This window comes from Saimiri boliviensis, chromosome 4 (assembly GCF_048565385.1).
Source record: "Saimiri boliviensis isolate mSaiBol1 chromosome 4, mSaiBol1.pri, whole genome shotgun sequence".
Taxonomy (NCBI): Eukaryota; Metazoa; Chordata; class Mammalia; order Primates; family Cebidae; genus Saimiri; species Saimiri boliviensis.
In genome coordinates, this window is record NC_133452.1 from 60378676 (window position 1) to 60406313 (window position 27638).

General features: G+C 36.4%; 1 protein-coding gene across 7 annotated transcripts in view; it reads right to left on the reverse strand.

The window, feature by feature from the left end:
- Window positions 1–6007: 6007 nt before the first annotated feature.
- The window catches only part of CEP57L1 (centrosomal protein 57 like 1), a 59038-nt gene continuing 37407 nt past the window's right edge, over window positions 6008–27638 (reverse strand). For all 7 annotated transcript variants that reach the window (XM_074397625.1, XM_074397629.1, XM_074397627.1 and 4 more), the window contains 4 exons: window positions 25888–25965; window positions 25528–25721; window positions 24272–24416; window positions 6008–22221 (listed from right to left, as the gene is read on the reverse strand). In XM_074397625.1, the coding sequence (XP_074253726.1) occupies window positions 22000–22221; window positions 24272–24416; window positions 25528–25721; window positions 25888–25965 (639 nt within the window). In that variant the 3' untranslated portion in view covers window positions 6008–21999. The remainder of the gene's footprint in view (window positions 22222–24271; window positions 24417–25527; window positions 25722–25887; window positions 25966–27638) is intronic.

The window sequence follows — 27638 nt, forward strand, 5'->3', positions numbered from 1 at the left end:
AGCCAGCTTTGTCCATACATTTCTACTAAATTTCAGATGAATTTTTCAAATTGCAAAATCACTTTTACCTGCAACAGAAGCAAAGGTAAATTTTCAGGGGTGTACTCTCTTCTTAGGCAGCTCTCTAGCTCCCTCTGCATGACGTCTGCCTGAACAGCAAGGGGCTCCGACTCAGCCACCTAAACCCAAATAACTAGTTTTAACATTCTAAATTAAAGAACTGTAAAATTTCAAATATCACAGAATCAGATATTTCCAAGGAAATAATGGCCTGCTCTGATCCAGTGGTTAGGCTGAATAGTGGACTGCCCTCTTCTTACAAATACTGGTAATAGCATCAGCTGTTTGTCTGCAAAAATAAACTGTCTCTGCTAAAAGTTACCAAGTCAGCAAAATCAAACTTACTGTTGTATTGAAATAGCCCACTCTCCTACTCACCTGTAAGGCTTTCTTCAGTGCCACTTCCCTCTCTCTTCTGAAGTAATAAATGTCCTTTGGCATTTGAACAGAGCTGCAGAAAGATTTATGCAATAGAAGTGGTAATTACAGAAGCTGTAATAGACCAGATTATAGATAGACCATGATTAATCTGTAACTCTTCACAACTGCTAATTTCTGAATAAGTATATCATATTATACTGGATTATTGAGGGCATGCAAAGGCCACATCCTTTTGCTTTGGTCAGAATCTTTTTTGATTCTTCTTTGATTAGCATGTTTGCTAAACCTTTCCCTGGGTCAATTCTCTCTCCTCTCCATACAAACATAGTATGTCTGTCTACCCTTGATTCGCCTCACTATTTCCTACTGCAGAGTATAGGGAGGGACACAATAGTGAGGATTTTTATTTCCCCACCTGTCCCTCCAGCAACCTTATCTCTGACAAATATTGTGCCTATCAGATCCCATTTTCACCTAATTGTGACACAAAACCAGTTTTGTGTAATTCAAAACAAAATGCTTTTACTTTTGTGTTCTTGATGAATTATCTGCTGGGGGGTGGGGAATAACTCTTAAATATTAAACATGAAATTCTTCAGGAATTATTTTAACCAAACTGACTGCTTTAGGAAAATTACTGATTCCTAGGAAAAACATTTATAGCAGAAGTGCCTGTTTAAGCAGCCTTGTGGATTCCCATCCATGCCCAGTTATGAAGGAGTTGTTGTTTTTACCATGGACTCTGATACAAGCAGGGACAAGCTGTGGAATCACCTGTTAAGAGGGTAGGACCCTGGGTCAGGAACAGCAGAGTGCTCCACATTAGGGATAAGATATATCCCAAGGTTTGGCAGCTTTGGAAACATCAGGAAACAGCAACCCTGATGCAGACAATCACTTTCTCAAGATAGTATTTTGCAGACATTGGTAAGGGGCCACAGCGGGTCATTCCGGAACGCAGGTGAGAAACCACCTGGAGATTATGAAGGAGGTGTAAGCAGTGACATTTAGGTTAATATTGTTCATATGGCCCTATCAGTTTCCAGGTAAGTTTTAAGGGAAGATAAAAATACACTGTTGGTTTGTACACTTGCCAGCAGTTTCCCTCACTGCAGGCAGTGGTTCTGTGAAAAGAATCCCAGGCTGACAGTCAAGAAATCCATCAGCCAAGTGAGCCTCAGCAACCCATTTAGACAAATTGTGTCAAATTTCCACCCCTGAGGTTGGAGATAATGCCCCTCTTATTTCCTAACATCTTGGCTTTAATGGAGGAAGAAAAAAAAAAAGAGGGGAGCTCTGAAAGGGTTTTGAGAATAAAAGCAGTAATAAACATAAGGCATAATTTCTGTGATTACTGAAACCTGGTTGCAGCCTTGTGGCTGTGGGGAATGAGTAATGAACCAAAAAAGGGATTAGTTATTACCTTATTACCAGGCAGTTAGAGAAACAGAAGAAACTTTCCCCTACCCTCTTGTTTCCTTATCTTTGGCATACTGGGAGATGGGGAGGGTCATGGGCTTAGCTACTCTGCCCCTCTCTCACTCAGATCTTGTCTTTCCTCTCAGTGAACCTCCAAGAGCCTGTGAATGACCCAGAAGAGACTGGTGTACATAAATAGTATATACATCAACCTGCAAAAAGAGATTTACTCATATGTTCATCAAGCATTGTTCATGCAACATACATTCATTCATTTATTCATTCAGCAAGAATTTATGAAAGAACCACTGCAAAGTCTTGGGTTTGTGTAGTAAAACGAGGGAAAAGATGAAAAAAAAAAAAAAAAGGAAGGAAGGAAAAATGAATAAGACACACAGTTCTCCTGAAGACTTCAATAGATTTTTTCAGGCTACTAGAATGAGAATGTTAAAGTGAATATCAGGAGTAGATATTTCCATATCCCTTGGACTCTGGAACCTAGCACGGCTCCTGGAAAACAGAAGGTGCTCAAGAAGTAATTGTTAGACTAACAGATTCTTCTATGTGCAGTGTTGTGTGATTTGGGGGAATAGACAAATAAGGCTATCGAGGATTTCCCATCACTGTATTCTAAGAGACATCAGAAAGCCTTTCTTATCCCAGTGTACACTGGGGAGCCACTTGCCTGACATTCTGACATTTAAATCACAATAATATCAACACTTGATCTTTGCATTGTGTTTTCTTGTTTAAAAATACTTTGACGTGCATCATGTCATTATCCTCACGACCTTAGGTAGATAGGCAAGGTATATATTTTTAACCTTGTTTTTCAAATAAAGAAACCAAAGTTGAGAGAAATTATGACTTGCATGGTTCCATGATCTTTCCATCTCATCACACAATCTGATTGGCTTCAGACACCTAATGGTTTTAAATACTAATTTAAAAATATATGAAAGCCTGGTTCTTCAGAATTGTCTTTGGGATGAAATACTAATTTACCTGCTTACTGCATCTTCTGACCTCTCCCAACCTCTCACCACCCACATTGTGTTTTCTCAATTATTCAGCCTACCATGGTTCTCATACTGTTTCTTTTGATCAGTTGTGGCAGTAACAAAAACAGAGGTCCTGGGCCCATGAGACTTGCCATTAGGGGCTGATCTGTGTCTCCTGTTTCTCTATAAGAACTTGATCGCTGTTGTCAGCAGCATTTACCTATAGAAAAGCTCCTAATGAAACAGGCTGGTGGGCTTCCGGCTGTGATCTGCTCTAGAGAAGAACAGAAGCCCCTACTGAGGTTCTAGCTTACCTAACTCTCCACAAATCAGTAACGAAAGATCCAAGAAATTATTAACAGCAAGTTCCTACTTTGGGGGGCTAGAGACTTCCGTGAAGTCCCACATGTTAGAACTAAAACTCAACCTACAGTTATCTCTTCCTCATTTTTGTGCTAAGAATAACATGTGGGATGAAGATTTAAAATACTAATGCTACATCTGATGTATCAAGCAGCATGTTGAGCCACTGCGCAAGCACTAGAAAAACCCCTCCTATATTTGCCCTGATGTAACCCTTCTCTGTCGAAAGATCCTATAAAACTAACCCATACACTACCCTATGGGAGCAGCTCTTTTTGTTTCTTTTCTTGGTGCTGGCTCCCTTGTGCGCAAGCTGATATAAACTTCACTTTGCTGCTCTGCTTGGTGATCTCTCTTGATTTCTATCCTGGGAGACAGCAAGAATCCACAGTGCTGGTAACACTTACAGAACATTGTTTTGCATAATGTATTACCAAATACCTAGCATTATTTCAGCTTTTAAATTTCTCACCAAAATCAAAATCAAATTCAATTAAAATATTATTGGGTAAAATGAGATCTCTTTTCATTAAGTATGATTTGTATTATAGCTTCTGTAACTTTAAGACAATAGCGTTAGTGAACATGTGAAAACATGTTTACATTTTCTTTGGTAAGACATTTGCTTGGATCTGTCTTAACAAATCTAGAATATAGAAAAATCTTAGAGGCAGCAATCAGATTAGAAATGGGTACCTGAAACTGCCATTGTATACTATTTATCTGAACTTGAGATAATGTCAATTGTCCAGGTAAAAAGAAGAGAGGGCGCTGATGGAGATCATGGTGTGAGAGTGAGGGGTAAAGCCCCTGAAGATCACACCTTCTCACTGCCACTATTTACCTGTAAACTTGATTAGCTGTTCCTGGAAGAGCTCCCAGTTCTTCCATCTCAGACCTCAGTTCAGTCAGTTGCACAGCCAGTTTTTTCTCCAATAACTGGACTCTTTCTGTGGAAGTGATCTTGTAAATTTCATCCATGATTTGCCTTTGCTGTCCTTCTGTATCCCTGAAAAAGAGGATCACAAAGCTTGATGTCCTCAGTGACCATTAACCAGCATGTGGAACTTAGTCTATCTTTGTCCAATAAATCATGTCTACTCTGTAGTAATGCATGCTTTTGCAATTTGAAGAAACAGCCAGGTTAGACTGTTTGTGATTTAATTAACATCTAGTAAACAGTAGAGAAAAAGTAGGTTAGAATCTCCACTGGCCATGCCTTTGATTAGCCCAGTTCACCTTCAAAAATATCTCTGTTATGGCTCTGTCTCTTGAGGTTTAATAAGTGAGAATGCACCCCCCCCGACCACCCCTCACCTCTGCAATCCCCACAGACAAATGTTTGTGGGGATTACACACTAACTGCTGTGAATGGCAGTTATTGCTGACTTCTAATAGAAAATTGTACTTATGCATTTGAATGTGTTTTCTTAATTTTGACTGCCTACATTTTGCATACAGGTTTTACCATTAAATAGCAGCTGATAACTTCCCCAGCTTACCTTGTTCACAGTCTGTTAAATTCAACATAATTGTTTAGTAAGTACTTAGTGTTAACATTCTAATTAACAATGTATATTAACTGCATGACTCAGAAGTCCTGGGACCCATAAATTGCAGGGGATTCAATAGATGAAGTATTTCCTTGTATTACTGCTGACCTCACCTGTCCTGGACAAGTAGGTTAAGTCTTTCTAAGGCCACATTAGAGAGATTTAAAACACTTAAACCTTCTTTTTTTCCTCTGATATTTCTAGATTCTCATCTTTTCTTTCAGAGATATTTCATTTTTTCAAGTTAATCTGCTGTCATTTCAACAAATAATTATTCTGTAGAGATGTTTTGTATAGAGGCTTCCTTTGGGAGCCCATTTATTCTTTTTCTCAATATATTAAAAATGGAAATGAGCATCCATGTTCAGTCCATGTTGTGAACCTGACTAGTAATAAATCTGTCATGTTTGGCATGCCATTGGAACTCAATAAAATGCAGTGTTATTGTTCTTAGCAAAAGTAAAATGTTCTAGAAAATATTTGCCATTTGGCAGTGTCCTTTCAAGTTGGACAAACAGTTAAACAGCTGCCTTAACAGCTGCATTCCAACCAGTAGCCAAGAGTGGCAGCAACATAGACTGGCTGATGATTCTCCCAAAGGGCAGACGTTCTGCCTTCATTTCTTGATCAGTTTTAACACTTCACATCTCAGAAATGAGAACATTTAATCCTGAACTATTTAGCTTGCAACACAGTCAAGTACAGTATTCAGAAAATTAACATCAAGAGGTCAGTCTTTGACAACTGTCCATGAAATGAATCCAACCCAGAGAAACACATGCCTGCTGAGCACCCATGTCTAGGTTTAAAGAGACAACTGTTTATTTGGAGGGCGATGGGAGGTGTGCTTCATTTATTGAGAACCTACTGTGTGTCAGGCAAGCACTGGGACCTCATTTAGTCTTAGAAAAGAGATTTCGAGGCCAAGCGAGGGGCTCACGCCTGTAATTCCAGAACTTTGGGAGACTGAGGCAGGCAGATCACCAGGTCAGGAGATCGAGACCATCCTGGCCAACATGGTGAAACCCCGTCTCTACTAAGATACAAAAAAATTAGCCAGGCGTACTTGAGAGGCTGAGGCAGGGGAATTGCTTGAACCCAGGAGGTGGAGGTTGTAGTGAGCCGAGATCATGCCACTGCACTCCAGGCTGGCAACAGAGCGAGACTCCATCTCAAAAAAAAAAAAAAAAAGAAAGAAAGATTGCGAGAAAAGAGAATTTCTTCAATCGTGTTTTTAAAAATAAGTACATTTAATTATTTGTAATTCATAATTATATACAATTAATACATAATTTTTATGCATTTAAAAAGTAGTCAAAATTTAATACAAAAATAGTAAGATCAGCTTGAGTATTTTGAGAGTGTTTAATGTGTGGTTACAGCAGGCTTGGATGGGAATAAAACAGGCATGTTTAGAAGAGAAATACTGAGTAACTATGTTAAAATTTTCAAGGTGATTAGCAAACTAATAGAAATTGCATTCTAGAGCTTCCCAAAGAAGTAGGAGTAAAGGGTGAGATAGGACTTTTTTTTTTTGAAACAGTTTGCTCTGCTGCCCAGAGTCCAGTGGTGTGATCTCGGCTCACTGCAACCTCTGCCTCCTGGGTTCAGGCAATTCTCCTCCCTCAGCCTCCCCAGTAGCAGGGATTACAGGCAGATGCCACCACACTCAGCTAATATTTGTATTTTTAGCAGAGATGGGGTTTCAGCATGTTGGCCAGGCTGGTCTCGAACTCCTGATCTCATCTGATCCTCCTGCCTCGGCCTCCCAAAGTGCTGGGATTACAGACATGAGTCATTTATGAAATATAGTAAACTGAAGTTTTCTGTATGGGAGGACTTCAATTACAGATTCAATATTTTAAACAGATATATAACTATTCAATTTTCTATTTTGTTTTGTTCATTTTAATAAGACTTTTAAAAGAACATTTTGATATATAAGTACATTTCATCTAAGTAGATGAATTTTGGGGGGATGTAAGGTTTTTCATAATATCCTCATACTTTTTAACAGCTTTTAGATAGAAGTAACACACCATCTGATTAACACACATAAAATGTACAATCATTGCTTTTTATTTAGTATATTCAGAGTTGTACAACCAGTACTATAATCGATTTTAGAACATTTCATTACCCCAAAAAGAAACTCTATTGTCATTACCAGCCACTCCTCATTTTTTCTCTAAGACACTTCTCCCCAACAATAGGCAAACACTGACTTTTTGTCTCTGAAGATCTGTCTCTATACATTGATATGACTGTTTCATATAAATGGAACCATACAATATATGGTCCTTTGTGACTGGCTTCTTTCATTTAGCATGTTTTCAAGGTTCATCCTTGTTGTAGCATGTATCACACTTCATTCATTTTTGATGGCTGAATAATATTCTATTAAACAACTATACTACATTTTATTTGTTCATCAACTGATGGACATCTGGGTTGTTTCCATTTGGGAGCAATTATAAATAACACTGCTATGAACATTCATATACAAGGTTTTGTGTACATCTGTTTTCATTTCCCTTGAGTATATATGTAGGAGTGGAATTAGAGGATAAATATGTTTGACCTTTGAGAAACTTGCAGACTGTTTTCCAAAGTGGTTGTATCATTTTACATCCTCATCAGCCATGTATGAGGGTTCCAGTTTCTCCACAGTCTTACTAACACTTGTTACTGTCTTTTTTACTTAAGCCATACTAGTTGATGTGAAGTGGTATCTCACTGTGGTTTTAATTTGCATTTCCCAGTGGCTAATGATGTCAATCATCTTTTCATGTGTTTATTGGCCATTTGCATACCTTCTTTGGAGAAATGTCCATTCAGAGCCTTTGCCCACTTTTAATTGGATTATTTGTATTTTACAGATGAGTTGTAAGAGTTCTTTATATATTCTAGATACATGTCCCTTATCAGATATAGGAGTTGCAAATATTTTCTTCCATTCTGTGGGTCTTCCTTTCAATTTCTTGATGTTGTTCTTTTAAGCCTCTTGTCTTTTTATGTTTATAGAATGTGTAGTACTGTCTCCTTTTATGTTCCTGATATTGGTAATTACTGTACTTGGTCTTTTATATTGATCAGTCTTACTAGAGATTTATCAGTTTTATAATTTTTTCAAAGAACCAGTATTATTGAGTTTTCTCTAGGTTATTCATGTCTGCCTTTCACTGATTTCTGCTCACCTAACTTAATAGATCATTGCTTTTACTATCTTATTTGCTTTTCTTTTTTCAGCTCTAGAGATGGACATTTAGATCAATAATTTTTAACCTCTCCTGTAGGTAATTAATGCAACAAATTTCCCTCTAAGCACTATTCTAGCTACATCACAGAAGTTTTTAACGTTGTGTCTTCATTATAAATATTTTCTAATTTCCATTATCATTTCTTCTTTGACATAAAAGTTATTTAAAAGTGGTTCTGTTTTTCTGTTATGTTTTCTAGTATGATTCAACTGTGGCCTGAGAACATACTCTGCATGACTTCAATTTTAAAAAAATATGTTGAGCATGCTTTATAACCCAACGCATGGTTATTTTGGTAAATGTTCCATGTGTACTTGAAAAAAATGAGTATTCTGATGTTAGGAATAGTGTTTTATATATATGTCAATTAGATCACATTGGTTAGTCATGTTGTTCAAATCTTTTATATCCCTTGACATCACTACTTTTTTATTATTATTATTTTTTTTTGAGACAGAGTCTCACTCTGTTGCCAGGCTGGAGTACAGTGGCATAATCTCAGCTCACTGCAGCTTCCTGGATTCAGGCAATTCTCCTGCCTCAGCTCCCGAGTAGCTGGGACTACAGGCATGCACCACCACACCCAGCTAATTTTTGTATTTTGTATTTTTAGTAGAGATGGAGTTTCACACGTTGGCCAGGATGGTCTCGACCTCTTGACCTCATGATCCACCTGCCTTAGCCTCCCAAAGTGATGGAATTACAAGCATGAGCCACCATGCCCAGCTTTATTTTATTTATTTATTTTTTTTAAGATGGAGTCTTGCTCTGTTGCCAGTCTGGGGTGCAGTGGCTTGATCTTGGTTCGCTGCAACCTCTGGCTCCCGATTTCAAGTGATTCTCCCACTTCAGCCTCCCAAATAGCTGGGACTACAGGCACACATGGCTAATTTTTGTATTTTTTTAGTAGAGATTGGGTTTCACCATGTTGGCCAGGCTGGTCTGGAAATCTTGACCTCAGGTGAGGTCCACCTGCCTCAGCCTCCCAAAGTGCCGGGATTACAGGTGTGAGCCACTGCACTAGGCCAAAGTAAAATCTTAAAAGCATTAAGAGAAAAAAAGATACATTAGTTTCAAAAAAAGGAAGAGTAAGACTGATGGCTAATTTTCTAACTGAAAGTATAGAAGCCAGAAGGCAATGAAAAGACATATTAAAAGTGCTATAAGAAAAAAAAAATCAATTTTATACCCAATTATACCCAATTAAAATATTCTTTATAAATGATGGTAAAGATTTATTCAGACAAAGAAAAGCTGACAATTTATCATCAGCAGACCTATACTCCTAAGAGTATTAAAGGCAATTCTTGAGGCTGAAGGAAAATGAGTCCAATGAAAGCATGAATCTTCAGGAAAAAAGAGCAGCAGAAAAGAAAAGTGTGCAACAAAATTTTTAAAATTAACTTTAAAGGCAGCAGTAAAATGTATCGTGAGGCTTATAACATGTAGAAATCATTGCACAAATTGTAGGCAGTAAATGGACTTAAACCATTGTAAGGTTTTTATTCTTTGGCTATTTTTTTTTTTTTTTAACTGAAGATTCAGTTCTACCCTTTTAGAGGTTTTAGTTTAGCTCTATAACTTCCTGCAGCTTCAAAATCTGGTAAACACATACAGAGGAAAGCTGGCCAGGTGTTTTGTACTCTCCTGTGGGGTGTTGTCTCCTAAAATAATCGCAGATTCTACCTGCCTTTCCAACTTCCTTTTTAAGTGTGGCCTTCTGAGCCTTTTGATTGATAGTTTGACATTTCTCTTTTTCCCCATCTCTGAAATTCTGTCCTTCAAAGGGTTTTGAACTTACTTTCACACCCCATGAAAGTTCAAAATCTGGCAAAAATTTGAGGGCAAGAACTGTCGTATGTTTGATGCAGTTCCTCTCTCTAGCATGGCAAAACTGCAGATTTTACTTTGCCTTTCTAGATCAGCTCCCTCAGTCTCCTTCATATCCTGGCATCCAGCAAATATCCAATGGGTGTATTTCAAACATTAGATCCAAATCTGCCATTCCTGCAGCCATGGCTTTCAAAAGATCCCCTGGCTTCTCTTTGTCCCATGTGGGTTCCTTTGCCAAAACAGTGTCACTGTGACTAGAATTGGTAGATTGGCTAAGGAAGCAAATAGCCAGAGATTGTCAACTCACCTACGAAGGCTCTTTCACTTCTGGAATTTTGGTTCTTCTAGTCTTCGTTGCTTCTGTAACTGTCCAATGTCTTTCAACATATGACTGTAACTTAACTGTTTCAGTAATGTGGTCTTTACTAAATCTTACGCAAAGTAGCCAGATTCATGCCTGTAATCCCAGCACTTTGAGAGGCTGAGGTGGGCAGGTCCCAGCACTTGAATCTTCAGTTGAAAAAAAAAAAAAATCAGTGAGGTCAGGAGTTTGAGATCAGCCTGGCCAACATGGTGAAACCCTATCTCTACTAAAAAAAAAAAAAATACAAAAATTAGCTGGGCATGGTGGCTATGCCTGTAATCCCAGCTACTCGGCAGGCTGAGGCAGGAGAATTGCTTGAACTCGGGAGGCAGATGTTGCAGTGAGTTGAGTTCACGTAATTGCCAGAGTGAAACTAAAAAAAAAAAAAAAAAAAAAAAAATCTTACCCAAAGCAAAAATCTCAACATTTGCTTGTACTCCATGCAATGTACTGTGACATTTTTCTACTTGGCTTCACTAAAAACAGACTTTGGTTCACAAGCCACTAAATCAAAGTCAGTATCTACTAATGGAACATAACCTACAGCTTGAGAAAAACTGGCCTAACAGAGCTCCGAGAAAAAACCAAGGTGTCTGAAAGAGGAGGCTCATCTAAGGAATACAATTAAGTGAATCTTAATCTTCTTAGTATTATTATATGAATCTTTGAACTATAGAATTCTGCCTGCATTTTTTTCTTGAGGTCAGACAAGTCAGCTTCTGCATCCAGCTTAACTTTTAACTGAAATAGTTTGGTAAATTTAATTTTGTTCTACCCCTTCTCTCCCATCCTTTTTCTCAGTCAAAATTTCCTTTGTTATTTGTATTAATCATTAGAATTTATAATAAGCCCATGAATTATAAGCTTCCTACTATCTTGTCCTTAAAGACATGACAATCAAGCAAAAAAAAAAAAATCCTGCTTACCAAAGCAACTTTCTTAAACTTTGGCTCCCTCAGTTCCATATTATCTCTTTTACCTCAAATAATAATGAAACACCTCATTATCTATTCATGGAAGCCTTTTTAAAAAAAATTACCAAAGATCAAAAGACGCATGTGTGAAAGCAAAGTGTACACACTGCTCCACTACCATTATCAACATGTACATTGTAGTCAGAAAATGTCTTGTATCCTGAGAGAAATAAGCAAACAAAAACAGGGTCACTGTCATTCATTTTCCCAAAATAAAATAATACTTGTTTTGTTTATAATTTACTAATTCCTTTAATAAAAGCAATTTTATTGCCAACTTTTGCAATGCTAAAAGATGAAAATCTGTGATGACCTTGGCGGCTATGACAATCATGTGATAAAATTGCTATCTTTGCTACCATGAATAGACAACTACAAACTTGGTAATACTAGTAATTTTGCGGGATTTTTTTCCTTTTGTTTTTAAAATTTTTTATTTGATGAGTCAGTCCTTTTAAAACTTGGAGTTGCTTTCGAACTTTCCTTGAAAGTAAACTTTTTCCCCTAAATGCTTTGCCTATATTTCTTTGACAATTGTATAGATTCCTCCAAGATTTTGTGTATCCATCAACCAGAGCAAAGTTCACCACACTGTCCATGTAGAACAACTCAAGGGCTGTTTGAGGTATACACTTTTCCAGTCCTGAGGGGAGTTTCATGTGGCAATAAAGTCTTGATTAAAGTTCTTTTTCTGGCTCTTCATGCTTTTTTTTTTCCTGGCCAAGTCTGCTTTTCATACTGGTTCTGATTTTTACACAGCCCTTCTTTCCTTTGGTGGCAGCAATGCTGAAAATACACATTTTAATGGTTGATCTGTTCTTTGTGAGGCAACGATGACAGGATATCTGATTGTACTTTGTTTTTGTCTTGAGGATTCTGTTATCTTCTGTCATCTAAGATACATCTTTTCTTTGCATCTGGGTCTTAAGACACAAGTTTGGTCAAATTGATAGTTTGTACTACTAGGTTTGAAAGTTGCTCATATGACTCCCTACATCACTGATTTACTTTCTCGTCTTCTGACCATTGACAAAACTGCTGTTTTTCATGTTTGTATGCCACTTAGTTCAAATCAATTAAGAAAAAGAAATATTTCTGTGCCCACTGGAATGTAGAGAAGCCCTTGGAGATCTGGAGCTCCTACATCAACCAATGACTCATGCTTTTTGTACTTTTATTACATTTGATCCATCTGTGGCTAATATTATAAACCAAAGTTGGCAGTTCTATATATTGCTATTATTTTTCGAGATAGGGTCTTGCTCTGTCTCCCAGGTTGGAGTGCAGTGGCATGATCATGGCTCACGCAGCCTACACCTCTAGGGTTCAGGCAATCCTCCCACCTCAGCCTCCCAAGTAGCGGAAACTACAGGCATACATCACTGAGCCTGGCTAATTTTTTAATTTTGTGTAGAGATGAGGTCTCACTATGTTGCCAAGCCTGGTCTCAAACTCATGAGCTCAAGCCAACCTCCCACCTCAGCCTCCCAAAGGACTTGGATTACAGGCATGAACTACCACACCCAGTCTGTGTATTAATTTTTAAAAAGCATTTTCTTCCTCCTCAAAAAAGAAGGCATAGTTTTTTGTAATAGTCCATTTGCAATTATACAGCTTTCTTTCTCTGAGATCAGTGTTCTCTCCCTCAGAAATATGCTGGAGATAGATCACTTGGAAAACCCATCATTTGAACACACTATTTAGGGATATCTAATTCCAATAGACAAATCTGCCATCAAAAAGAACAAAATATACACAGTGAATAAACTTTGAAATTGTTTTTATGTAATTTTAGAGCAAAGGGTAGAAACTTCACAGAAGGTTTTTCTTGGTTTGTGTAATCCTTCTACCAATGAGCCTGGATCTGCGATGGGAAAGGGAATATTTGCTGCTGGCTTGTCTCAAAATTATGACCTCTGCAATCTGAAAAGTTCTCAGTGAATAACTTTTACTCTCTCCCTTCTCAAAAGAAAAGAGTAAAGTATCCATCTTAGACACTGTAATTTGTATCCATTAGGCCCTACCTCCTAACACTGTTTCATTGGAGATTTAAGTTTCTGACACATTTTTTGTTTGTTTGTTTGTTTTGAGACCAAGAATCACTCTATCGCCCAGGCTAGAGTGCAGTGGCGTGATCTCAGCTCACTGCAACCTCCATATCCTGGGTTCAAGTGGTTTTCCTGCCTCAGCCTGATGAGTAGCTGGGACTATAGGCACATGCCACCATGCCCAGCTAATTTTTATATTTTTTTCCTTTTTCTTTTTTCGTTTCTTTTTTTTTTTAGTAGAGACGGGGTTTCACCATGCTGGCCAGGCTGGTCTCAAACTCCTGACCTCAAGTGATCCACCCAAAGTGCAGGCTAATAGGTGGTAACCACTGTGCTCAGCCCCAACACATGGTTTTTGAGTGACATATTCAAATCATAGCATGTGGCTAATGTTCTATTTCTAATGGACATATAAGAAAACATCTGCTGGGCACAGTGGCTCATGCCTGTAATCACAGTGCTTTGAGAGGCTGAGGTGGAAAGATTGGTTGATCCCAGAGTATGAGACCAGCCTGAGCAACAAAGTGAGACCCTCATCTCCTAAAAAAAAAAAAAATTTTTTTTAATTAGCCAAGTGTGTGGCATGCACCTGTAGTCCCAGGTACTTGGGAAGCTGAGACAGGAGGACTGCTTAAGCCCAAGAGTTTGAGGTTGCAGTAAGCTTTGATTGCATTCACTCCACTGTAGCCTGGGTGACAGAACAAGACCCTGAGACAAAAAAAAAAAAAAAAAAAGAAAAAAAAGAAAAAAAAAAGAAGGAGGGGAAGGGAGAAGGAAAGATTTCTTTCTTCTTCATCTCAAATTGTCAGTAGGCTACCCTTGAACAAACCTGAAGATAGTACTATTCTTTAAATAGTCTCATGTTCCAATTGACCTTTTAGGATTCAGAGAAAAAAAATTAATAAAAATTCTTAATATAACTTGTAAGTAATACAATGTCAGAAAAATGCAAAAATAATTCTGTAGAAAATGACATTAAAAAGTAAACAATAGAATACATAAATATTACACAAAAGTATTCCTTTACTTTTCAAAGATATGTGGCTATTTGCATAGGTTCAAAAAGAACACTTTCTCCTTCTTACCAGGCAATAATTAACAATTCACTTTTGCAACCATGACCAAGCCACACATCTCGTTAAAGTAGCTAAGGCAAGCCCATTATTAAGCAAAACAGTCCAAGCAACTTGGCTGAGGTGAACTGAATGGTTCTTGGTTCCTGACCTCAATATGTGGGCAATATCTTACACATAAAGTAATGACAACCTCTCAGACTTTAAAAAGCCTCCAGGCAAAGTAACTTCTATGTTTTTGTAACACATGGCCCTAGTTTTATTAACTAGACTTATAAAAGAAAAAAAACTTTGTATATTAAGCATAACCTTTTATCACACTCACATAATAAAACTAATCATCAAAGTAATGATACTAAATCAGAAAATCACAAAGCAAATTTGTGGTCAAATCCATGCTTTAGGAGGAAATTTGGAGGCAAAACTGACACCTTAACCAGAGGCCATGAAAGGTAAACAACGCACATCACATTTGGGTCAGAAAACAAAATACAACACTGCAGTAAAGGACCAATACAGCAAGTCTTGATTGTGTAAACTTTTCACATTCCAAAGAAATGTTTGTCCTGTGCCCAGATTCAAGAAGATAACCTCTAAGTCCTTGGACTACCCTGCCTGATTTAAGTGCTTTTATTTACCTGGGGGCCTTGGGCTATACCAGATAGTCTAAACTAACAATGTGATTAATGGTGGGGTCCTTAGGCCATGTAGTATCAGCTCCATCTTTGGAGGGGCTGAAAACTGAAGGTCAGCCACATGGTGTATCAGCCATGCTATGCCTACGAGACCAACCCTCAAGAAAAGATCTGGACACCAAGGCTTGGTGGAGCTTCCCTGGTTAGCAATTCTCCAAGAATGTTGTCACACATTGTTGCTGAATTATGGGCTGTCTACATGATTTCACAGGTGAAGGACAACTAAAAGCCTGTCCTTCTGCCTGGTGTCCCCCGGACTTTGCCCTATGTGCCTTTTTTCAGTGCTGATTTTAATCTATATTCTTTTGCTATAATATATGCCATAACCATAACTTAACAGCTCTTCTGAGTTCTGTGAGTCCCTCTAGTGAATCACTGAACCTGAAGGTGGTCTTGGGGACCACCTGAGATAAAACACTGAGATAAGATTAGCAACAAAAACAGTCACTATCCTATCTAGTTATCATTTCCTGTATAAAGGAAACCTTGAACCTTTCCTGTAAGTTACTCTCTAATAACTATATCCCTGGTCTTGGCAATGCTGATATCTAAAGAGACATCATGACCTCTGATATGATGATTATTTGAGGAAACTGTTTTCCACCATGAAAAGAACTAAACTTGGTGACTTTCGTAATTTTGTAGGTTTTTCATTTGATAAGCCTGTCTTCTAAAGTCTGTATTCCTTTGCAAGTTTTCTTTGCATATAAACTCATTTTCTAAAGCTTTAGTCCTCAAGTGGTTTATGTTTTTTATTTCTGCTGATGGTAATTTAAACCAATAGTATTTTAGTAGAATGGTTTAAGAGACTCAAACTCTACTTTGTGGTATTATTTATGGGAATGTTCTGAGAATGAGAAATCACAGGGAAATATCCTACCCAAATACCAAAGGCACAGCCCTCTTTCGACTTGAAAGCCATTCTGTAAAAGAACAAAGAAAAAAGAACCGTTTGACATTTTCGCATAGGTGTCCACTATTTAAATCATACCTTGAGAGAATCAAGGAATGTAATATTGATATAAATTTTTCCAAGTTTATCAACAGAGAAATTATACACATAGAGTAAGTTTTTAAAAATCAATTATTTTTGAGATTAAAGTAAAAGCAGATATCTTTAGAGTAACTTCTTTTTAACTCTGGTACTGAATTTCCCAGCTTTAAATTGGTAGGTTGGTTCATTTTGGGGGCAATGAAGGTAATAATGCTTTTCATGTGTTCAACCGTTTCAACAGTGCTATTCTCTCACATGTATTACATATTTTGGATAAGCTGTCTCTGAAAATATTTTGCAAAATTATAAGTTATAAAACCATAAATGTTTACAGAATTCTCAAGCGTTTTAAAACTTAATTTTAAGTGGGTTTCCTGTACACCAAAATGGTTTATGTTATAAATAACACATTTGTAAAGGTATAAGGACCTACAGTGATGAAGAGTGAAATACTTTCCAATCAGCAAGATTCTGGACAATTGTCCTATGAACATCAATCTTGTATTTCAGGCATGAGTGATTCACATTCTGTACTAGGTTCAGTAATAGGTTTTTCCAAGAAATACCCTACAAGTCAATGTATATTTAACTTTAAGGCAAACTAACTAAAAACAACAACAACAACAAAATGCCTCTCAAAGTTTTTTAGAGGCTATCCTAAAATTTGCTTAATTACATTAAGCCAAGTCAAGTTAAAAAGTACATTATTTTAGCTATGTGAAGTGAAAGATCTGGCTCACTTCGCAGTCCTCTTGAAGACTAAGATTTCTTTAATTGTTTAAATAACTTTAGTAATTTGTAGTGGTGAATAAACTTTTACAAGTGGGTAGAGAATCCCATTTTAATGAGATTATATTTGGTGGTCTTATTATTGCTCATTACCCTGCAAACGCTTCTTCCTACGTTCTGACCATAGTCCGGAGCAGTGACTTTGGTGATAGGGTTACAAGAAATCTGTTACATAGGGTATTAAAAGCCAGAGCAATCCTCTCAGGAGTCAGTTTATTTAATGAAGCTATCTTTCAGGTAAGATATTTATCCACTTACTCATTTAAAAAGATTCAGTCAGGCTGATTGCCCAGTAAGATGACATGTTTTTAAAGAGTACTAAGTTGGTAGTATTACCAAGAAGTAAATTTATTTTCAGATGAGTGACAGTCAATATTATTTCTATTTATCCTCATCTCACTTTAATTAAAATGTGCAATGGCAACCCATAGAGTTTTAAAAAAATCTCACAGATGCTATTATGACTTAGTCAGGTTTGTCTTGTCATATGTCTGAGAGTCAGCTTGCACTTATCTAAACGTAACCTATAATTAAATGTTCTCAGTAGGTAAAGCCTTAGTTACAGCTGAATAGAGTTCCAGGAACCCCATTAGGAGTTTCATTATTTACTCTACACCAATAATGGCAGCTGTTGCATTTCTGTCTACAAAACACACTCCTTCCATTGTGCATAACCAACTGGCCTCTTACCCCTTAGACTGACTTCTCACATTACAATTAAAAGTTTTACTTAATTTTTGATATATTATGGATTAAGAATACACATTTATCATTAAAATTACACTTTTAAAGTTAAGACGGCTCTCACATTTACCTGCAGGTATAGAAAAAAAAAAAAGAATAAAGAAAGCTATCAAAAAAACTCAAAAATAATTTTCAGGTACATTATCCCAGCCAGTTAGCTTACTATGTACTAAGTATCTCTCACTTTAATTTTACATTGTTGAAAGCTGAACATTTCCCTCTGACCCTCCTGTCTTTAGCTGCAACCTAATAAAAATGGCTGGGTTGCCAATGATCCACCCAAGTACAGTTAATTCAGGATTCCAACTCCCATTTCCAGTATCAGAATATAGTTACAATACCTGCTGCTTCAAACACTGGAACTTTCTGGCTTCAGTTTCATCAAAATTGAGACCTGCCATGGCTAGAAAATTCCAACTCCATTATTTCAATTTCGAATTAAATAAAAACCAAACAACTCTGTTTTTCACTTAAGTGAACAAAATCCATGAAATCATACCAAAGTTTCTGCTAGACAGAGTACAGCTGTGAGGCTGCTATAGCAACTCTTGTACACTGACCATAGACTGCCTGCTCCATCCAGGAAAGAAATCTTTTGCTCCACCCCGAGGCGTCAAAGGCTCTGGCAAGCAGGCAGCTAGTGAGTTTAGTAGCTGTGATGGAGCAACAATACACCATTCTTCATTGTCTCTCAGTAATAAATGTCACCTCAACAACCATACCAGACTCCAAACCGATTTGCTGTACGTGGTTATGTATTTCAACACCATGATAGGACTGCGTTTTCTTTACCGTCTCCCATTAGAAACCCAGGCTAGGATACTGGCATGCACTCTTTTTCTGACCTTTAAGTTTGGTATAGCTGTGAAGGAGTGGATCTGCAGAAACCATGCAAGGCCACCAAGAATAACCCAACACTTTGGACCATACCAAATCACCGACGTTGTATTTCAACAGGTGGTCTTTGTCTCTGCCAGTGTTTGGACAAGACTCTTTCTTAGCTGGAATCTTTTTATCTGAAGGACTTGAGATCTTAGATGCCAGAGCTGCTTCGACAAGGCCCTGCTCCAGCAAGGAGTCATATTTTATGCTCCTCTTCCTGTTCCTTCTCACCTTGTTTTCTGGTTTTTGTCCATTTTCTTCTGACTGAGATATATCAGCAGCACTGTCACCACAAATGGAAGATTCAAAGAGAGGCTTCCCATTCATGTATGTTTTGGTGATTTTCAGCTTAATTTCTGGAGAGCTATTTTTGATAGGGGTAGTGTTAGGTGGTGTCCCAATCCCTTTCCCTGGCAAAACTGCCAGCTAACATTAAATGGCAGTATTAAACTCACATATATTATTATTAATTCTAAATTTAAATCGACTAAATCCCTCAATCCAAGGACACAGACGGGCAAATTGGATAAAAAGCCAAAACCCATTGGTATGTTGCATCCAGATCCATCTCACATGCAAGGATACACAAAGGCACAAAAGGGATGGAGAAAGATTCACCAACTAAATGGAGAGCAAAAATAAATAAATAAACAAAAAGCAGAAGTTGCAATTTTTGCCTCTGATAAAATAGTCCTTAAAACAACAAAGATCAAAAGAAGCAAAGAAGGACATTATATAATGATAAAAGGATCAATGCAACAAGAGCTAAAGATCCTAAATATATATGCACTCAGTACATGAATACCCAGATATATAAGACTTATAAAGAGACTTAGACTCCCGCACAATAATAGTGGGAGACTTCAACATTAATATTAGACAAATCAATGAGACAGAAAATTAACAACAATATCCAGGACTTGAACTCAGATCTGGAACAAGTAAACTTAACATTTATAGAACTCTCCACTTTAAATACACAAAATATACACTTATCAGTACCATATCATACTTACTTACAGGTTTAAATGAAATATTGGTTGGCTGCTTGTTTGTTATTTTCTTCCCTCATTTTTTTCATGTCTCCATTATTAAGCACAATTATAGGCATACCCATTTTTAGACTGCATTCTAGCCCAGGCAATAAAGCAACACCCTCGTTCTCTCTCCTTCTTCCTCTTCTTTATTCTTTTTCATTCTTTTTCTTTCTCTTTTTTTAATTAAAAAAAAAGAAGAAAAAACAAAAACAAAAACAAAAAAGGCTGGAGTGGGAAGAGGTCAGCTTTTTCCGAGTGCTACATGAATGGCATGCCTGGTCAAAAAAAAAAAAAAAAAAAAAGAAACCTAGGCTAGGAAAGATGCCAAAGCCATTTCCCTTCAGGTACATAGAAAGAGATTAAAACCAAAATAAATAAGAATATTCCCACTTTTACCAAGAATATATTTAGGTGTTTGCTTTTAGGCTACAACTTATGCAAACATGTGCTCTACATTTTTGGGGGGGAGCCACTCAGATTGAAAAAATATTTATTGCGTTTTCACTAAGTGCCAACTCTCCTGTTGGGTGCTTTCCCATGTTATTTCATTTACTCCTCACAACAAATTAGTATAATCCTCACTTTACAGTTGAGAAACTGAGACTCCAAAAAGTTATTTGACTTGTCCAAGCTATTAAATGGTGGAGCCCCAGAATTTGGAACCAAGTTTCCTAGCTCTGAAGTCATGTTTTTTTCTACTACACTGGACTAATTTTTAAGAAAATTCTCAACGGAAATATTTCATGTTTCTAAAATGGCTTTTAAAAATTTAAAGGTAATTTTTAAAGCAATACATCTTCACAAGCAATGACTTTATTAATAACTAAATATATTTAGCCACCTTTCTAAATGTATAGAAAACAAAGGCACAGAAATATAGGTCTGCATTATGGTCCCTGACGGGTAGCAGAAAGCTAAAAAGTTTAGCAGAAAGCTAAGCTTTAACTATAAAACTCATATCCTCAAGGAGGAAAGGCAAAGTAGAAAAATAGGTAAAGTGATACAACTGAGTTTAGATCAAATACCCTATGGAATATTTCCAGGGCTGAGGAGCTAAGGGCAGGGATAAGGAGGGTGAAAGCTGGCAAAGGGCACATGCACTAATTTACACCAGGAGGAAATCTTGATCTCTTCCATTAACTGCTTTCAAGGATAATTCCAAGTTTTAATGTGCCCATCTTCAGTCACCTCCCCACTTCCAGGTCTGGAAGTTCTTCTAACATGGCATCTCTTTGCACCATTAAAATGAATTATAGTTCTCTTCCTCCCCAAAAGGTCCGTAATTACCCACTTTTTTCTACACAAACTTCTTGGGAACTTCCTAGGAAAACAGAAAAACTGTCTTCTAAAAATTGCTCTCCTTAGCTTCCCAAGATCCTGACCTAAAAATTCTTTCACATCTATAACTTGAACAATCTCTCAGCCATGGATTCAAAGAATTCAGTAAATACATACTTCCAGCTCTGTCCCTTAGGAATCACTTTCTCTTAAACTGCTGCCCTATATTTGAGCTCCTCTACTCTATTACACCTTTTTGGTCTGTCTTCTATTTCTAATTCAGTTCATGACTCTAGTTCCCAGTTGCCTCAGAGGATTTGAGTGAGAAACGAAGAGTTCAGAAGAATCATACTAGTTTCCATAGGTGTCCAGAAAAATGATCAAGTGCAAATTTATTATAAAGCATGCATACACAAAAAACATTTGACACTATTGATTTTAAAATATAAAAAATAAAAATATACCATACTACTCTGAATTTCTGCTGGATGAGGTAATTAAATGCTCAGCTTTCTCTTCTTCTATACTTTCTTATAAAAAAAAATCACTTTTGTGGATCCTAGAAATTCAGTCTTATGATATACAATGCAAAGAATAAAAGTCAGCAAAAAATAAAAAGTAGTAAAATTGATCATTGATTTTTTTCTTTTTTAAAAAAAAACTAGTTTTGTAAAAGAGAATGGGAATAGGAGAGGAAAGCTTCTGCAATAGAATTCTGTCTCCTAAAAATTAAGTAGCTATGGGTTTCTCATAAAAATTTGGATTAAAGTCTTCTTCACAAAACTGTGTAACTGTTTCCCTTTCCAAAAGAGAAAAACATTTCACACACATCTCTAAAACAAAAAAAAAGCACCAGGAAAGCTAAATGATCTTTCTGAACTCTGTTCACTTAACATTGGTTTTTAAAGTTACAAGCCCATTAAATGAAAAGTGGAATGAATGGGACCTGGAGCTCAGATTTAACTCAATTTTGAATACTGTTAATCTGCAAAATGAACAATGTTTCTAAGACAAGCTGAGGTTAGGGGCTTCAATCAATAAGAAAAATAAAAAAGCAATAATTTATTATTTGGAACGCAGTAGGTCATTAGGCATCAATTTTAAAATACTACAACTTCATGTTTTATAGAAGCTAGAAACATGATTCAAACATGATTCAAATGTCACAAAGTTGTATTAAATTAAAACCACTTTAGACAATTCAAGTTCTCATTGACAAAGTTCATTTAAGGTGACAGTTTTGCTATTTTGTTACTGTTCCCACATGATATCATCTCTTCTCAATTTCACTTGAAGATTATGAACTCGTATTGGATGAAAGCTGTTGTTTTTCTGAAAAAGGTTAGTGTCAGTCAAACATTTTCTGGGGCTATTTTTTACGCTCCTTGATCCTTTAGGTTTGCTGCCTTCTTGCTGAATACCTGAAGCTTTACTCATCTTTGAGTTTTGAACTTTTTGCTGCAGTTTACGGACCTGGAGAGAGAAAAAAATCTAACATTTTAGTCAAAAATATACTAAAAATATGTTCCAAAATAGATGAGTTGGATTGATGGTTTAAAGATTACATTAAATTAAAAAGTCCAATTCAGTAAGTATTTTATTTACTGAACATCTAGTACATGCCTAAACACTGTGTCATCAGGTAGAAACATAATGAAGAGAAAAGCTCTTACTTTCAAGGAGCTTACTGCTCCTATTAGTGAAAAAGAAAAGCACATATGTGACAACTAGAGGATACTCCGAGCCAGGATAACTTTGAATAAGACAAAAAGTGTTACATGTGAGAAGGCCAAAGTAGGATAAGGTCAACGTGGGCAGGAGAGGTTGAGGGAAAGGTTGTGTGGTAGATATTAAATTGGCAAAAACTAGAGAACAGAGAGGAGAGAGAACCTTTCCCATAATGTTAATAGCAAAGCAAATAATTGTTTCTAGTTTAGAAACTTACACACACACATACGTGTGTGTGTGTGGTGTGTGACGTGTGTGTGTGTGGTGTGTGTGTATTGTGTGTGTGTGGTGTGTGTGTGTATGTGTATAAATATATGCATTTTTTTAACTGCCATTCGGTAGTACCTTAAATTCAGGAATACCTTTGTGTACAAACACTTTTGTGTATTCCTGAATTTAAAGTACTACTGAATCACAGTTTTTAAAAAAGTCAAGGGAATAACTTTATCCTTGAGTAGTATATGGTAATAGCAGAGGCAGACAGAATTAAACAAAAACAATACCTATCAACTAGCCAAAACCCACTTTTGCAAAGTCTAACCCATTACTTAGGCTATGTCACTTGAGCATAGGTTTAATTTGTAGCATAGGTTTAATTTGTAGAGCTGATTCAGACTTTGGGTGAGTACCTAGTTCTCTATTTGGCTAACAGGCAATTTTTATTACAGATATTACATTTATCATAATATAATGCTTAAAAATTTATAACTGTTATAGCTATTATGGAATATAAATCACGTTTTTCAAAATACAGTATAAACTACCCGAGTTTAAAAAAATGATCATTCTTCTATTCAATTTTCTCCTATGCAATTTCAAGAAAGTATAGAAGTTGTATAATCTTCACTCCAAAACAATCATACATAAATTTTTACTTATTATAGCCTTAAAAGACAGTAAAATAAAAATACTTGTTTTAAAAATTTCACTTTTTTCCTTTCTTTCTTTGTCATAAGAAGAATAAAAGTAATAATATTCTGCATCTTTTATTACTTTCCTATAAAAAGCAGGGAGGCTTATTTGTGACATTCATATATCATTAACTTTGATGAATGGTGATTTTGTCCATAGACATATGGCTTCATGATGGGACTTGAGGGTTCCTTGGAAAGGCTCCCTCCGCCTTCTGCTCCAACAGTGTCATAGTGCTCCAAGTTCAACCTATGGAGTAATTGTCTTGGAACTAAATATTATACTTCATGATTCTTGTTAAAATAGTAAACCATTCACTATTCTTAGTTATTAAAACTTAACATATAAATATAGAGTTTTCCTTACCATCCCTGTCCTACTCACTATAGCTAGCTTAGTATAGGTTCCCAGGGAATGGAACATAACATAGCTTGTTTTGGGAAAGGGGAAACATGCTTTAAGGATTGGGGCACTGCTTGGGAGCCAGGTTTATGTCTGGTAGTGAATTAGAGACCTGCTGACATAAGGGGTATCATTAAAGCATTAGAAGAGAGAAGGAAAAGAAAATAGATAGCTAAGAGAGTAACTGGAGGGCTTCTAAGGCAAGTTTAGTCTACCTCACTATTTCCCCAAAGCCATTTCTGAATATATAACTAAGTTTCTTTGCTCATTAAAAAAATTTTAACTTGGAGAGTTATGTAGGAGGTCCATGTTATTCCAATGGGACAGATGGCTGTATTTTGTCACAGGCCTATGTGACTACCATCTATTTTTTCCCTAATTCCCATATACAGACCTCAAATTTGGAAAGTCATACAGAGATATAACACTGAATCCAGATATTTTATCTTTTTATTAAAATCTCTTACTAAAGCCTTCTTACACTGTCTTGATGCTTCTTCAGTTTGGAGATTTGTTCTCCTTTAATTTCCATTTTCTTGACTAAACACTCTAGTTCACATTCTATGTCATTACACATTGAATGGCTTTCAGTTTCCTTCATTTGTTTCAGTAGTTCTTGGTGCTCCCTATGAAAGAATAGCAAATATTAAGCACTATTATAGTTTATTGCACATATGTCTTTACCATAATGAAGCAATTTTCTGTTCAATCATAAGTTTCAGTCAGAGTTAAACATTACCCTCTAAAAAATATCCTTCTTTAGAGTTGTTTAACTCTATGGTAAATATAACCAGGCTCCTGTGATTTGAAATTAAATACATTTAGAAATACCTTAACACTGCTAAGGAACTTTAAAAAAATCTGAATTCTTGATGTTCACAGATCCATGTAGTAAGATATTTGATGTTTTTAACTAGAGTTATTAAAGGGTTCTCTTTTTCATTATTGATGTAAGATCTTTGGAAGAATTCCAGCTGTGGTATTTGCCTGAAAAATTTCTGGATTTGGAGTTAGCCTACTGAAATGCTGTTAATAGAATTAGTTATATCTTCTACAGAGGTCTTAGATCAACTAGCTGGTCAGCCAAATAACATAGTTCTGAAATTTCTGTTGAATATATATTTAAGGGAGAGGGAGGCACAATATAATGTATCTCATACGGAAATCTTTCTTACTATAGATGCTTCAAAATTTGTAATGCAGACCAGACAGAATCTAAAACAAGGTATTACATTCCTACTTGTCTAATGAAATCATTCAGCTAAAAGATTCTAAAACGCAAAGGGAGAGCCTTATAAAAGCTTTTGTGAGTTATAATCTAAGGTCATCAGATCCTATGTTAGAATGATAGTAATATCTATCAGTCCAGATTTTGTGAATACAGAAATACCTTAGAATGAAAAAGTACTAGTTACACAGAATTGAAATTTAAATAGTACTAATAAATACAATGAAAAAACTGTGACAATATATCTGTCCAAATGGCTAAGTAAGGCCTTTAAGAATTTATAAGTGGTATTGTTCTTAAGACTAAGAAGAGAAAAATGATATCTAAATATCTTGGTACTTCTCCTGATAAAGAATAAAAATACTGGTCAGGCATGGTGACTCATGTTTGTAATTCCAGTATTTTGGGAGGCCAAGGCAGGAGGACTACCTGAAACCAGAAATTCAAGACTAGCCTGGGCAACATAGCAAGACATTGTCTATTTAAAAAAAAAAAAAAAGAATACTTACATACTCATTTGGTCCAGCTCATCTTGCATTGCCATCAGAAGTTCGGATAAATTGTCACAAATGGAAATGGACCTTTCTGAGTCAGTATGAATAGCCTTACACCAGGAAGTTGTTCTAGACGGCTTGGGGAGACATCTAGGCTCAGTCTCATTAGAAGATTTCTGAAGGATATGTGGGCCACGATGTTGCCTCATCTGCAAAAATTTTTGCATATTTGCATTCATGGAACAGCTTGCACTGGCAAACGTATTGGAAAAGAAATAACTGAGAACAATTTTAAATGACTGAAGATATTTAAATAGCACTTACAACAAAGCAGGAGTTTTTCGGAACAACTCTCTTCATTTTATCCCCTCTTACCTTTCCAGCCACAAAAGGCAGTGCTCCAAACTTTGAACAAATTTGCCCAGGTGGTCCTCTCTTTACACATTTAGTTTTCTAGGGATTGACAAGAAAAAACATAAACAAAAATTATTTTAAAAGTTACTTCTGATATGAAGAACTCTCAAAACTCAACAGAAAACAGTGCAACTGGAAAATGAGCAAAAGACATGAACAGAAATTTCACTGACAAAGACATACATATGGCGAACATATGAAAAGATATTCAACATCATTAGTTATTATGTAAATGCAAGTTAAAATTTCAGTGAAATATCACTGCACATCTATCAGAATGGCCAAAATAAAAAATAGTGACGATACCAAATGTTGGCAAGCATGTAGAGAAAATGAATCACTCACATATTGTTGGTGGGAATACAAAATGGTACAGCCATTTTGGAAGACAGTTTAGCAGTTTCTTATAAAACTAAAAACATGCTTATCACATGACCCAACAATTGTTCTCTTAGGCATTTATCCTAGAAAAATGGAAAGTTATGTTCACATAAAAACCTGTGCACAAATGTTCATAACAGCTTTGTTTGTAATAGCTAAAAAACTGTTTTTTTTTTTGAGACAGGGTCTCATTCTGTCACCCAGACTTGGGGTACAGTGGTGCAATCTCGGCTCAGCAAAACCTCGGTCTCCCAGGCTCAAGCGATTCTCCTGCCTTAGGCTCCTGAGTAGCTGGGATTACAGGTGAGTGCCACTACTGCCAGGCTAATTTTTGTATTTTTAGTAGAGACAGGGTTTCACCATGTTGGCCAGGCTGGTCTTGAACTCCTGACCTCAAATGATCCATCTGTCTTGACTTCCCAAAGTGTTGGAATTACAGGTGTGAGCCACCACACCCAGCTCCAAATATCCTTAAACAGATGAATGGTTAAATTGTGGTATATCTGTAACACAGAATACCAGGCAGAAATAAAAAGGATATATTGATACTTATAACAACTTGGATAGACCTCAAGGGAAAAAAGCCAATCACAGAAAGTTACATACTGTATAATTCCACTTATTTAAAATTCTTGAGATAATAAAATACACAGATGGTGAACAGATTAGAGGTGGCCAATGTTCAGGGAAGGGATGTATAGCATGAAGGAGTCTTTCAGTGGTGGAAGAGTTCTGTATCTTGATTGTTGTGATAGTGACATGAATCTACACATATGATTCATAAAATCTACACATATGATTTCTCTCTATGTAAAATTTTCCTATTGCTGTCAGTTACCATCTAAAATTGCAACTCTAATTATGTCCCTACACTTCTCAGAAGCTTTCAATGGTTCCTGTTTATAGAATAAAATTTCAAACTCTTCACATGGCATTCAAGGTCAGCCATTAGCTCACCCCAAGCTCTATTTTCCATTTTAACTTTCACTATGATCCCGTCTCACCCCCACTACTGGACTATTACGTATAGGTCCCTGGAAAAACTAACAATTTCCTCAGACTGTAATACATTTTTCCTCATCTCAGTCTGTCAATACTTAATTCTTCAAGGCTTCCTTTAATATAGCTTCTTGCACATTACCTTTCACATATTCCTTTGTCTACACAGCACCACAACACACTTTGTTTAAACCTCTATTAATTTTCTATTACACTGTTTCATATTTATATATTTATCTATTTCTCATAAATTCCTGTCTTACTTATTTTTTTAATCACCTAGAGATACCAGTCTATGTACATCAAAATGTGTAAGTTGAATGAACTATGTC